The sequence below is a fragment of the Micropterus salmoides genome, unplaced genomic scaffold (genome assembly GCF_014851395.1).
Source record: "Micropterus salmoides isolate LMB-PRFRI ecotype aquatic unplaced genomic scaffold, ASM1485139v1 Ms_hic_scaffold_13, whole genome shotgun sequence".
Taxonomy (NCBI): Eukaryota; Metazoa; Chordata; class Actinopteri; order Centrarchiformes; family Centrarchidae; genus Micropterus; species Micropterus salmoides.
The window spans coordinates 23,415,992-23,430,178 of NW_024040374.1; the positions used below are offsets into that span (position 1 = coordinate 23,415,992).

General features: G+C 40.5%; 1 protein-coding gene across 3 annotated transcripts; it reads left to right on the forward strand.

Annotated features, from left to right (window-relative positions):
- Nucleotides 1-54: 54 nt before the first annotated feature.
- On the forward strand, nt 55-14,044 carry chaf1a (chromatin assembly factor 1, subunit A (p150)). Of its 3 annotated transcripts, none has more exons than XM_038716313.1 (17): nt 55-387; nt 1,390-1,453; nt 1,833-1,880; nt 2,407-3,038; nt 3,404-3,466; nt 3,646-3,890; nt 4,044-4,125; nt 4,238-4,306; nt 4,527-4,744; nt 8,369-8,537; nt 8,789-8,869; nt 10,200-10,295; nt 10,393-10,642; nt 11,081-11,237; nt 11,501-11,822; nt 11,974-12,058; nt 13,154-14,044. In XM_038716313.1, exons 3-17 carry the CDS (start codon nt 1,835-1,837, stop codon nt 13,264-13,266), a joined length of 2,628 nt encoding a protein of 875 aa, XP_038572241.1. In that variant the 5' UTR covers nt 55-387; nt 1,390-1,453; nt 1,833-1,834; the 3' UTR covers nt 13,267-14,044. The 3 variants fall into 3 exon arrangements, with proteins under 3 accessions (XP_038572241.1, XP_038572240.1, XP_038572242.1); XM_038716314.1 differs by lacking the exon at nt 55-387 and adding an exon at nt 1,279-1,282; XM_038716312.1 differs by lacking the exon at nt 1,390-1,453 and having other exon boundaries at nt 58-387.
- Nucleotides 14,045-14,187: the final 143 nt, after the last annotated feature.

Sequence of the window (14,187 nt, forward strand, 5' to 3'; positions counted from 1 at the left end):
TTGTACAAAACAAACGCCCCGACCGGTGATCAGTAACCTGGCTTTGACCAATCAGCGACGGTATTGATGCGAGTGACACACTCCCGCCAATTCCGACAGAGGAGCGCGAGGCAGGCAGTGGGGTAAACGGAGGGAGTATGTGGGAGATGCGGAAAGAGGAAGAGCTATGTTTTATGAGAAATAAATTAGAAATACATGTTGTTTAAATAGCAGCATAATATTAGGTGCGTTATCGGGGGGCATTCTCGGGTGTTTACGCAGCCTGCACCGTAGTTTTGAAGTTGTTTATCTCAAAGGAGAGGAGCACCGGGTTAGTGTTTGGGATGTTGGCGGCGGAAACCCCATCTGTGGACGGACACTTGGCAGCATCGACTCCCCGCAGAAGAGGTAATTCAAATATAGTAAGCTAATATAGGGTTCTGTTTAACTTGTCAAAATGTCTACTATTATACTACGGACGGAGTGCAGTTTGTTTCGTCTGTAACGTTAACTTACGTTTAGGTCCGAAAACAATGCCATGACAAACTAAACATAAATCTTTCTGTTGGTTAACGTTAAGTTAGTTAATGCTAGTAACCTCCTTTCCCGTAAAGGCATCTGTTAGCGACTGTCATTTTTACGAGCCAGACGATAACTGACTTAATCTGGACACTTTTCAAAGATTAAAGCTAACGTTAGCCCTGTTACAGCTAACCGGCTACCCGGCTTTGCTAATGTTATCGTGTTAGCTACCTAAAGTTAATTCGGTAACTTTAACGTCAGACTAGGAAGAATAACGTTGTGTTGAAGTAAGTTAGGCCTTAAACTAAGTTACCATACTTTTCCATTCACGAGACTGTAACCGTGCCATTAAAATGCGTGTAGCTTGGTAACCTGCGGCAAACATGTCGGCTTGCTCTGATATAAGTTAGTTGCTTTGCTAAGCCATAGCTCTACCCGAGGTGCCTAGCAGAGTTGCTAGTTTTGTTAGGTTAGCAGATAGGCTAGTCATGTTAGCATCTTTGAGTTGACCTCGCATGAAAGCTGTTTTCAGAGGTGAAACTTCAGAGCTAACTCTGTTGTCTTCGCTCTTAAAACAGCCACGTCTCTTGTAGCTGTAGTAACGCAAGTTACACCGAACAACTCTCCCTAGTTCATAAGTTTTTCAGCATTGTGGTCGGGCATGCATCCTTTGCCTGACAGCCGGACAAAGTGCCTGCCCTGCGGACTCGACCGGGCCTGCGGCATCCACTGATACACCGGTTGGCGGGAGAGCAAACCAAACACAAATGCTACATTAATTGTAATAACGTTACTGTATTAACGTTACATCGACGGTTCAATATAGTGTGACATTTTATGCAACACCTTCAAAAATAATACTCTCTGTGCGTTTTTGCTATTCGATAGACTTTCACGCCAATACAGGGTGATCAAGACTTGAGGACCCACCGTACACTCGACAGCTGCACTGGTATGTGGTTGTTAAAGTAGCGTTAGTAACGTTGAGTTGCTTCAAGCGGTGTCTTATCAATAAAGTTTCTGGGTGGAGTGGTAATGCGTTAATTTTGTGATCCGCGCCTTGGCTGTTAGTCCAAACTCAGTGATTCAAATTATTTGTATATGCAAAGCTTCAATTGCAGTGATTGTCATTTAAACTCAGCATTGTGTTCATCTGATAAAAGCTTTTTGTTATCACAACAGTTTTCAGTTCAACAGTGGTCAAAACGTGTTGATTTATTTTCTGGGACTAATATCAGTGCCATTTGAATGTTTCAATAATTCATTTATTGAAGTGAAGTTGTGGCATTCAGTATTATTTTCTGATGTGCATATGTTTTTGTTCTTTTCAGGCATGGATTGTAAGTCAAGTAACAATGCCAATAAGAAACTTATCCAAGGTAAGTACATCATTTACTTTTTATTTTTAAGAATTTATACACTATTGAAAGATTATCTATGATAAGACCGTATAATTATCATATTGAATATTTTAATAATATCTGTCTTACAATACCTTGCATATACAGTGCCTGTTAATTATTGCTGCACCTCATCATTCCTCATTTATGCGTATTTTGAGGGACTATCAACCTTACTCATACAGATAAGAGCTTCACAAGTTAAAATTCAGTCATGGTTATTTGTCCAGTACAGTAAAGAGCCCTGAATTTGTTAAACCCTTTAAGTCTGTGTTGTCACTGACATTACTTTGTATGTAGTCTATCAATTAATACATTCAGAAATACGGCACAAAACAAATATATATAAATATTTATTTAACTTGTTTAAAACCTTGTTACTCTCAGACTGCATTTTGATGAACAACTTTGCGATAGCCCTATCATCATCGTTTTCTACATTATGTGGACCGTTAAAACACAACAACCATTATGGTGACTGCATCTGTTTTAATTCTGCCTGCAGCTCGTCTCCCATTCAAGCGCTTGAACCCTGAACCCAAAGAGAACCAGCCGTCTAAACGTCCCTGCGCACATGCCTGCCCTGAACCAGGAGTCCCAGACAGGGAGAATGAGACCTCTGCACTCCCTGTGCACAGTGGACCACCCTTGGTCAATGGTCGCGGGCCCCTTGATGGCTTCCTGAGCCGTAGGTGCCCTGCACCATCAGATGAGAACATGGTAATAGATCTGACAGTGGACAACAGTTCGTCTCCCGTAAAGTGCCTTGTTTCACCTGCTCCTGCCTCTACCTGCCTCCCAACAAAACACCAACATCAGGGCAAGGACAGAACTGCCTCTTCTGGGAAATCCAGCAACGCTGATCAAACTTCTGAAACAAACGTTTTAGACTGCACAATAGACAGCGAAGATGAAGTAGACGAGGTTGAGGAAAAAGATGGGAATCAGACAGCATCTATCTCGCAGCTTGACACAACTCAGGATTCTGAAAGTGAGCCAGAGGAGGAGAACGAGTCAGGAAATGTTTCCAGTTTAGGAAACAGGTCCATGCTGTCGGCTTCATCAGCCAGCTCCTCATCCGAAAGCTCACCAGAGAAATCCAAGTCTGATGATCTGACACCCACTACTACACCTACAGTACGTACATCTCCGACGCAACATTTTTATCCCACATAGTGATGTGCAGTATTACCTGATGCAACATCACACAATGTTAATTAATCAGTATTCCCAATAGTTTGTTTGGTAATGTTGTTATTTATTAAAAAGTACAGCATGGTCAGCAAGTGTGTGATGAAATAGTTTTTCAAACAATAAGCTGTAAGTGGTTCAGTGATTAGAGCCTTTGTTTAGTGTTTGCTTTCTGCTATTAATAGAATTTGTAACATGTCTATTATTGAAATCATTTGTCTATAATTTGCGGAAATAAAACATTGACTAGGCTGGATTGTGTCAGACAATGATTATCAGTTTAATTTTTGTTTTTTTTCCTATCCTCATAGGAGCCAAAGACAACCCCCAAGATACCAGCAGATGAGAAAAAGATCAAAAGACGCTCATTGAAGGTAGGACTCTTGATGCAAGCGGTGTTTGAAACGTGTTTCAAATTCCCTAGTTGTCGGTTTAAAAACATTGTTTCAAAATCAATCTAATTTGTTTGTGCCTTATTTCACATCCACTTTGTGATTTATTAAACAGTTATTTTAGTAGAACAGAAAAACTGACAGGAATTTTGCAATTATAGAGTTTACAAGAACAAGAGAAGAGGCTTCGGCTGCGACAGGAGAAAGAACGTCAAAAGGAAGAGGCTAAAGCCGCAAAGGAGAAAAAGAAAGAAGAGGCTCGCAAGCAAAAGGAAGAGCGAGAGAAGGAAAAACGAGAAAAAAAAGAAAAAGACGAGAGAGAGAAACGAGAGAAGAAAGAGAAGGAGGAGAAGGAAAAGGCAGAGAGGTTAAAAGCAAAAGAGGAGCAACGGAAATCAAAGCTGGAGTGAGTAACGCAGGTCTCTGTTACTATAAATCTACCATTAAAAAAAGATACATACCCATTTTAGATGTTTTCAGGACCGTAGGTGTTGGTTAAAAATGTGATAACGCACTTTGATTTTAGTGTACTGAATGTTTTGCTTTAATTTATGTTCAGGGCAAAGCTTGAAGAAAAAAGGAAGAAAGAAGAGGAGAAGCGAATGAAGGAAGAAGAGAAACGGTTGAAAGAAGAGAAAGATGTAAGTTTATGCAAATTAGTGTTGATATGAGCTAGGTAGGTGCTACATCTGTTCCAGATTTATAATGGACCATTTTACTGACGTCTGTTGATCAATGTGTATCTGTTTACAGCGCCTCAAAGCTGAGAAAGCCGAAATTACACGGTTTCTACAGAAGCCCAAGATCCAACAGGCTCCAAAGGTTAGTAAATATCACAATTTATAACAGAAAAATGCAACATTCCTTTCACTTTAGGTTTTTAGGTTATTCATGCAAGTTTTCCCTCTGGAAACTGTTTTGAGATACAATGTTTGAGTTGTGACACATGCACTGATTCCCTGTAATCCCCCCTTTTAACTAATAGTCAACTGAAAAATGAGTACAGATAATATAACTGCTACTTGCCGTGTCCGTTTTTCAGACACTTGCAGCTGCATGTGGGAAGTTTGCTCCATTTGAGATAAAAGAAAACGTGTTCCTGGCTCCGCTGTGTCGGGTTCAGTGTGAGGACTCTGTTCTGGAGGATCTGGACCGGTGTTTGTTGAACCCCCCTGATAACCTGAATGGACTGAAAGACTGGATTGGGCAAGAACCCCGCTGGTCAGGACCCACCAAACCCAGACACACTGAATCACTCAGGTGAGACTTGCAATAGTAATAATCATGGTTGTTTTGCATCTGATTCACACATTAGTCACATTATCAAAATGGATCAAGTCTACTGATAAAAACTCATATGGTGATATTGTAGTGACCAAGAAACCATTTGAGCTGAAAATACCATCGATATGAACAGAAGTGGGCAAAAAATGCATGCCAGTATCAAAGTTTTTTTCTTTTCTTTTTTCTGGCACCCAAAGTCAGTGTATCAGCTAGTAACTATCTGGAATCTCCATTAGCAGTGCTGTTGTGCCCATGAGCATATGACACCGTCCTGTATTCATGTGCGTCTGAATAGTTTATGATTTCACCGCTTTCCCTAGGTTTGTGGAAGACTAAAGTGCAATTTATACTTCTACGTCAAATTGACAGCGTAGCCTCTGCGTAGCCCCCTACCATACGGCGTCAACTATGGCGTAGCCTGACGTGCACCTCCTCAAAAATGTAACTACACGTCGAGTCGATGCAGACTGTGAGCTCTGTGATTGGTCGGCTGGGTAGCCTCGCAACGCCTCTGAGCAGACAGAAAGTGCCCGTGCTTTGAAGTAACTTTTACTAGCGGCCAAAACGGCAGCTGTAACACAGTGGATCAATATATTTGACCGTCACAACCCGAGCGAAATGACTCGTTTCACTATCAGAATGTGATCCACTCGGTCGATAACATTTGAAACGGCTATACCAGCTGCAAGTATACAATTTTACCCCCATTGACGTTAGCGGAGGGCTAAAATGGAAGTTAGCCTGCTTGGCCGGCAAGAGTCAACACAGTGGACGCTGCTGACTAGCGTTTGGGGGTGTAATTGTGGGAAGTTAAAGTATAAGTATAAATGCCTGGCTACCCTACGCAGGAGTATAAATTAAGTTTAAGGTGCATGTATTTGGTGGGGGGGGGGGTTAGGGATACCCAAGAAACCTTTACTTAAAATGTTGATTATTGAGACCAGGGGTCCTATCTTGCACTTGGCCCGTGTCATTGCTAGTTTCCAGTCGTTGCAGGTGTCATTTTCATGCCTAGCACCCACGCTTTTTAAATAGCAATTGCACTTGCGCAAATGTGTGTGCCCATGGGAGTGTTGGTCTTAAAATTAGGTGTGATCAGGTAAATTGTTGACTCATTGCTATCTTGGCAGCAGAAAAACGATTGCGCCATTGACCAAAAATACCCAGGTCTAAAGTCAATGGCGCAGCATTTCAGGTTGTGTTTTTGTTATTGTAAGGGCGCATTATTCCGATGGGAAGATGCTCTTAAGAGAGACACTGTGCGCATTTACACATGAGGCACAACAGCGTAACTAAGATGAATTCAATTTCCTCTGGAGATTTTCCTCTTTCCTGTCCTGTAATGTTTATAACTACAGTTTTTTTTGTTGTTGTTTGTTTTGATGCTTAAATGCCCCATGATATTTGCTGTGACTTTATTACGCACATGTAAACATTTAAAATGACTCACAGCACGCTCTGTAATCATGAAAGTGAATCGTTAAAGAAAACACTCGTACTGCAATTAAACACAAAATAAAGAAACCACTGGAAGAGAGATGTGTGACTCTCAACTGGTTCATCATAGTTAATAATAATGCAGCGCAGTGAGGATCCAGATGTTTCATAGATGAGACAACGTCTGTTAACAGACTCCAGTCTGCTGCACTGATAAACCACAGAGCTACAGAGTAACACTAGTCTTCATGATCAGAGACGTTTTTTTATATCATGTCCGCACTTCTGTCCATATCCCCCCTCTGCTATGAGTCAGTCAATTGATGGTTTTTGTAATGCGCCATTCACCCGCCATTATAATAGCAAGGTGCTACAGTACAAGCGTACCTGGCTTTTAAATGGAATGGGAGATGACACTGATTGGTTTATTGCATGTTACGCCCAAAACACATCCATGACTAATTCCCACACTAAGTACAACCCTTTTGAATCATGAGCCTGGCGCACTAACCATTTGTTTCACTCGCAAAATTGGAGTTTGCCATGCCCCAAATGCAACTGCGCCATGCGCTTTAACAAGCTGTGCACTGTGGCCCTGAAAGTTAATAAGTGGAATTTAATGTATCTTTAACATGCTGCAGCTGCCCCTAATTGTGTTGCAACTGTCCCCAGGTTTGGGGGTCAGTTGCGTCTGACATCTATTCAAATAAATATTGTGAATGATATGTCATATGTAATAATCATTAAATGGGATGGGTCATAGCAGACAGATGTAAGTTTAATATAACAATTTGATTGAACTAGTCCAAATAGTCTCTGAGGAACTGAGAAAAAAATCAGGCTTCCCTGCTCAGCATCCAGACTGTAGTCTGAAGCACAGGGGAGCTGTTAGTTAGCACTAACCGCCTTCACTTTTCCAGCAGTTTGAAAACAACAGACTTTTCTTCTTCATTAGAAGCTGCGGCATTTATTAACTAACACACTGTAACCTACACTGTACATTTACTGCCAGACAGACGTAATGCTAATCTTGTCCTCTTCTCTGATCACTTTCACCGACACTGCCGCTCACTTTCTTTCTCTCAACCAAACACTCTACGCACACACATTACACATTGCCATATTCCTTAGAGAAGTTACGCTACTCTGATAACGGTGACTTTAAAGTAGATTTCATGTTAATGACGAGGGGGGAGCTAGCTAACCGTGTAATCGTGCAAATGTATGTAAATCATTAGGAGCACATTGATATTAATGATATTGCGGCGGTGCTGCTGAATGAATAAAGGGAAACTGTGTGGAACTGATTAAGATTGTTCTGCTGTGTGTAAGGCAGTGTGAGGCTATAGCTTCAGTTCTTCACTATAAGTAGAGATTTTAATAATAATCTTGTTTACACTTATGCACGTTTTAATTATAGCATAAAGCTTTTTTTAATAATTGTGCATAAGGTAAGGCAAATTTATTTATTTAATTTAAAAACGCGTGGCAGCACTAGAACATCAACCTCATAACGATACCTGTGCACAACACGGTCTATGTCCTCATAAACCAAAACCAATCTGCTAAATGTAGCTCCTCAGTTATTTTTGAACATTTGAAACGGTTTTAAGTTGCTAAATCTTCATTGCTAATTAGCTATAACACCAGTCTTTGTTTTATCAATCATTGTTAATCCTTTAATAAAAAGTGGTTATAACTGTCATCATATTTTGCAGTTAATGCAGGATGTGGTGTCACTGCCTCTATTTTGGGAGTTTTGTGAAGGTTAACAACAACAAATTATGAATTGTCATTGTCTATATTTGTTGCCTAAAAATATTTTACCAAACAAACTTTCCATTTGGTTACATTAGGGTTAACTGCTCTGTAGCATTTTCTGAACAATTTGTAAAAAGCTCACCTGGCTTGGCCACCTGGCCAGTTTATGGCTGTGGGATTCCTGTTATAGTCTCAGCTGTGCGCCATGTTTCATGGCCATGGCAATCTCAGCCAGAGCAAATTAATTAATAATCAAGTTATTTTATCTGGATTGTGTGGTTTGTGTAACTTATATACATTGTATCATGTGTGCCTAAATATATATATTTAGGAAAACTGTATTTTTTTAAAATTCGCTTTATGGTTAACCAGTCATTTCCCCCTATATGTACTGTTTCTCAGCGAGTGTATAACAGTGGAAGGGCCCAAACCAGATGGTGTGCCAGATCGTAAACGATATGGGCCCATGAAGCTGCTACAATTCCATGAGAATTACCGTCCAGCGTACTGGGGCACATGGAGTAAGAAAAGCTCACACATCTCACCTCGCTGCCCCCTCAGACAAGACAAGGTAAGACTGTTCAGTGTAGTGAAATCCTAACAGTACAAAGCATTACACACTTTTTAATGGTAGATGAGATTGACTCTTTTGGCATGTGTCTAAAAAAAACCAACGTCTTTGTCGACTGAGAACCTAGATTTATTTATGTATGCTTATCGACCACTTTCAAAATTTTTGCTTTGACTCAATACTTTGACTTTATCCATGAATTGTATATGCGTAATATCTGTTATCTAATGTTATCTGTTCTGTAACCACAGGAGTTGTTGGACTATGAGGTGGACAGTGATGAAGAATGGGAGGAAGAGGAACCCGGAGAGTCCTTGTCGCATAGTGAAGGGGTGAGTTTCACTGTAGTCTGAAAATTTTGAAAAGTCTATGTAGTGCAGTTTTTCTGCCAGATATTGCGATTGTGTTTGGATTTGCAAATTTTATTTAAGTTTTGCTAAAATTCAATATTCACTGCCAGTCTGTTTTTGACGGAAGCCATGTCAAGCAGCACAGAGCAGATGAATCGGGCAGGATGTCAGAACGGCATAGAGAATCCGGTCGATTTTCAAAATAAAACACCCTGTGCAGACTAAACAAAGTTGAAACAATTTAACTACGAGGCATACTTAACCATAGTAGAAGCACAAAAATCAAGGACAAATAAGCAAAATCTGAACAATTCAACAAAATCAGGCATGCAAAATGCTCTTATTCTGAAATGCTCCATGTGGATATGTAATGTTAGCCTGCACAGAGCGGAACGGGCTCACAGAGAGCTGTGATCGTAGTTGAAGCACAGAAAATGACAAATTGTTGTCATGTTGTTAACAACATGTAGGCTAAACGCTCCACTGCTGAAATACTTCAGTGTGAGGTGACACTGGACAAAACCACGACACAGCCACTGCCTGTGACGGTTAAGCTGACGCCATTATCCCACATTTTCCTCTAGTTTCGTTTGTTGTTATAAAATGTACACGTCCTGTGCCCGCTCTGATTTGTGAGTAGGACCACAACAGGAGGCGCATGGCGCTTGTGATTGGCGAGCAGATCTGTCACACAAGAATGACAAGGGAATGAATTTGAAACTGCATGACTGTTTAAAATGGTTCAGATGTGCTGTTTAATTGACCTACATTTTAATCGCTGTCTTCACGATTAGCTAATCGCGTTCTTTAAAATCGCAATTTCGATTTGAAAACGATTAATTGTTCAGCCCTAGCATCTGTTTCTCAAGTCAACAATTACCAATAAATTGAATTAACAAACATGCAAAACAACAACTTTTTTAAAGGGTTTGAATAAAAATATTTATTAGTGTTTTGACACTGAAATGATGTCTTAAAGAATAAAATTACTTTGACGACAACAGTAATGAGTTTTATGTTGCAATCTATGCATGGCTTTTTAGCTGACCTTTGTCAGAGTCTGTATGACACCAAGTACAGAGGTCAAATAAAATTAATATCTGAATAATCAAAGCATATCATTAACTATTGTTAGTGCCTTAAATGTATCACAGGCCTAGCATGTCAGGAAATAGACTGAACTTGAACAAGCAACAAAACACTTCATCAAATTCGTCATACATCTTCACAACTAGGAAAGTAGTAAACAATGAGATGATAATAATTTCATTTTCTTTTTTAAAAAAGACTTTGAACTGTTGATAATTTTCAGGAAGATGAGGAGGAAGGAGGGGAAGATGATGATGACGATGGCTTCTTTGTTCCTCACGGCTACCTTTCAGATGATGAGGGTGCTCTAGAAGAAGAGGTATGAGGGGAGCTACAATCTTGGTTCTTTTACAACACATTTTTATTTGTCATCTTAATCGGACAAATAGGTGTTTGGATTTTCTTGTTTGTCCCAGGAGGGTGGTGACTTGGAGAAGCAGAAACTACGTCAAAAACTGAAAGCAAGAGAGTGGGATGAGCTGATGTCCACCAAGAAGAAGATGAAGGTGCTGGAGCCAGTGCTGAGGGGCTGCGTCTGGGAGGGAGAAGGACCTGCTCTGCAGCTCTTCCAGCCTTATGCTGTGTGTCTGGTCGAGCCTTTACCCAAGGCAGACACCAGCCCCAGCCCAGAGGAGCTGTCGCAGAGGTGTGAGAGAGACGCGCAATGTAAGTGTGTGTGACTTGATTCACTTGCATTAAAGTTGGAAAAACAGCCTTTCTTTAGGTGAAGATCCATTAGGGACCAGACAAACTGAGTTGACTGTCACCTTTAAGGTGCTGTTGGACTATGAGTATGATGGCTCAGTACTGTTGGTCTGTTCTTTATTTGGTGGATCAATACCTTTAAATACAGTTACGTTACATAATTATTAAGCATAGCCCTCTTTTCTCTTGGTAAACATAGTTTAATTAGGGTTGGAAATAAAAAGCAATTGCAACTTGGTTAAATAAAAAAAAAATATACCTGTATAAATTATCAAACTTTTCTACAGAGAAATTTAAATATATTTCTGTGGAAATATCTTAACTAAACTACTTTTAAATGTTTGTTTATGAGCTAATGATGCATTCTAAAAATTTCTGTTATGCTCTTTTCTACCACAGTACTTGGTCAGCTGCTGCCTCTGCTGCATGGCAATCTCAACAGCAGCAAAGTGATCATCACCGAGTTTCAGGAGTTTTGTCGTCAGCAGACCACCTCCTCATCATCACCTGCTGAACTGTCCAGTCCTCAGAGCCCAGTAGAAAACATTCCCACCAGGTGAAACCACAATATTTGACAATTCTGTGTAAAGATGATCATATAATAAATAATTTAATTAATACAATTGTCTTTGCCCAAACTAAAACAATTTACCTCTCTTTAAAATCTACAAAGTAGAATTTAGTTTCAGTGACTCCATTATCTAAACATATGTTTGGCCGTTAAAATAATAAAGCCATTGTACATCTTATTTAGAAATACATGACTTTTTGTTTTATGTCAATTAAAATGATACATTTTCCCTTTTTGTCTTTCATCAGAATACAGGTGAAGCGCCTCATTAAGAACAATGCTGTTTATGAGAAGCGCTCAACCTACAGACGCTGCTGCTGGTATGTGCATGCGGAGGTCCTGTCCCGCTTTGGTCAGGAGTCTCTTCCTGTGCCCTGCCAGTGGACCTACCTCACCACAGGAGCTCGAGAAGAGTCCCGTGAAGAACCCCAGGCAGCCACAGGCTCTCAGGGAAACTCTCCCACTACACCCCAGACCTCCACCACCACGTCTTCATCCTCCAACAAAAGAAAGAGCACCGGTAGCATGTCAATCACCAAGTTCATGAAGAAATGTACTGACCCCGAGCAGGTAGTGAAACACACTCAAACATATTGTCAAAGTACCATGCAGACTTCACTGCGACTTTTTACTTCTTTGTGTACTCTTATGTTGTGCTTTTTTGGTATATTTTGAAAGTATGCCTGTTTCTGTCTAAAATGGACTTAAAACTATTTGCCAGACGGAAGCAATGGAGGCAGACGGTTTTCAAGCTGACACTGAGGAAGACGACGAGGAAGACTGTGTCATCCTCTCCATACAGAGTGGTGAGTTATGCAGGAGGAATAAAAAGCTGTCATGTCTTTTAATGTTTACTGCTTACAGACTATTAAAAAAATTACATTATCATGATGAAAAAACTATTGCAGATGTTATTGTCACAGACCAGCTAGTGATGGAATAGGACAGCATAATCAGCTTTTACAGCTACAGCCAGACAAACAAAACATTTAGACATACTTTCTTATTACAGATTAATCAGTTTTGCCATCTTTAATTTGTATCTTAGTATAAATACTGGAAGCAGAGGAAAACAAGTAGTTTGGTTTAGTCCACAGTTAAGAATCTGGTAGGGCTGCACGATTAATCTAGTCGCAATGTGCGATTACATAACCGCAAAAAGTGTGTGATTTCATAAAACAGAAAAGGTGTGTGGCGCTGTCTTCTGTGTGCGCTACAGTCTGCTCATCATCTCCGCCCACACCGGGCTCTCGCATGTGGCTCTACAAACGTATGGGCCTAAAAATGATTCATGGGCAGTGTGGAACTTACTAACTTTTAAGGCCACAACCTCCCACCCCGCCCCTAATCGTTCAAAACATAGTCTGATGTGCCACCGGTGCACTGACAACTGCCGGCGCTCCAGTTGCTCTGTGACAGAGACGGAGAGACTGCAGCTGTCTGCAGCTGAAGCGGTCAGACAGAAGAAAACTGTGAGAAGATGAGGAAAGTTTGGGTTTGGCTCGCTGTCGTATCGGTGCCTTTTGGTTTTTTTTACTTTTCATAAAGCGGACGTGCCTGTAAGTTTAAATTTGAATCGCAATATTGTCCACAATAATGGCAATATGACTTTTCTCCAAATCGTACAGCCCTAGAAATTAAGGTTAAACAGTTGAACCATCCTACCAGTAATACTGTGCAGAGCGTCTCTGGCTATAGCGTTGGCTAAGCTAATCGTCTCCCTGCTCTTTATCAATGTATGGATAATTTTATAATGGGTCCTTGTGTGTTTTAATGCACCTGCCTCTTCATTAACAAACACCTGCAGTCTCTTGATAGACTCCGGTTTTAAAATTGATGTATATGTTTGTTTTGTGTGTGTTCATAATGTAAATGACACCTAATTAAATATTAATGTCTAGGTCCAACCAGAGAGGACTCACCCAACAAGGGAGATTGTCTGATGGAAGTCAGCCCCTCCGAAACAGCTGCTCTCCCTGTGGCCAGCGCTGCTCCTACACTTGCCACTGCCTGAGGACAGGAAAGACCGTCTCATCTAACCAAGCTACCCCGATTCCTGGTTCTGAACTCTACCCGTGTCCAAGACACAATCAAGTCTTCAAACAAGATGAAGCACCTCACACTCTGGTACATGCAACTCTCAAGCAAGAGGCGTCAGTATTAGGAGTTTCCTCTCGCCTAATTTTTTTCAAGGAGTCAGGAGTCATCTTGCCTATAAAATGTAGTTTTGCATAAAAGAGTGACTTGGTTATTGAGGGCAGGTTTGTCCAGTGCTGATTAACTATGTCTGAGTTTTACATTGAAGTTTCAGTCAGGCAGGTTTGGCATGGGCCTCTTTAAAGTGGATGGTGAACGTTTCACTGGCACTGCTTTAGCTACATCAGATGGAGTTGAACAGAGGGAGGAAGAGCGGAACAGAAATGCCCAATTTTCACGAGAAGCATCCAAGACATCAAGAACAGCGTTATTTGAAATGTTGAATTGATGATGATATTGGATTTCCTCTAGTCTAAATGTATATAGTTTACCAGAAATAAGAGTTTGGAAATGAGAGGCTTAAAGTCCATCTGTAAATTTCCCTTTTGATTTCAATGGGTGCATTTATTCTGCAATTTCTAAGTCTGACAACTCACTGGATCAGTTACTAGATCTGTACCTATACAGTTAGGTCCAGTGTCACATTGTTTTATAAATATGTATTTTCTGTATTTTTTTTTCTGTATTTTTTTTCAAGAATACTTGAACAGGATCAATTCAGTAAACATGAATAAAAGTACTGCACTTTTATATCACTTTGATTCCTTGACACTTCATCTTGGTGCCTTGGTCACCACTGACAGTCACTAGTTGTTTTTTCTATCAGGAACTGTGCTGTTTTGGTTGGGACTTGGCTGTAGAAGAATATAAGAGTTGATGCTCAACAGTGACATCACAA

What these genes read in the sequence shown, in the direction of transcription:
- chaf1a (XM_038716312.1), top strand. Translation starts at nt 324, where the DNA reads ATGTTGGCGGCGGAAACCCCATCTGTGGACGGACACTTGGCAGCATCG. An exon ending in CACCCACTACTACACCTACA is followed by an intron (nt 3,039 to 3,403) that starts GTACGTACATCT and finishes CTATCCTCATAG; the next exon opens with GAGCCAAAGACAACCCCCAA. An exon ending in GGTTGAAAGAAGAGAAAGAT is followed by an intron (nt 4,126 to 4,237) that starts GTAAGTTTATGC and finishes ATCTGTTTACAG; the next exon opens with CGCCTCAAAGCTGAGAAAGC.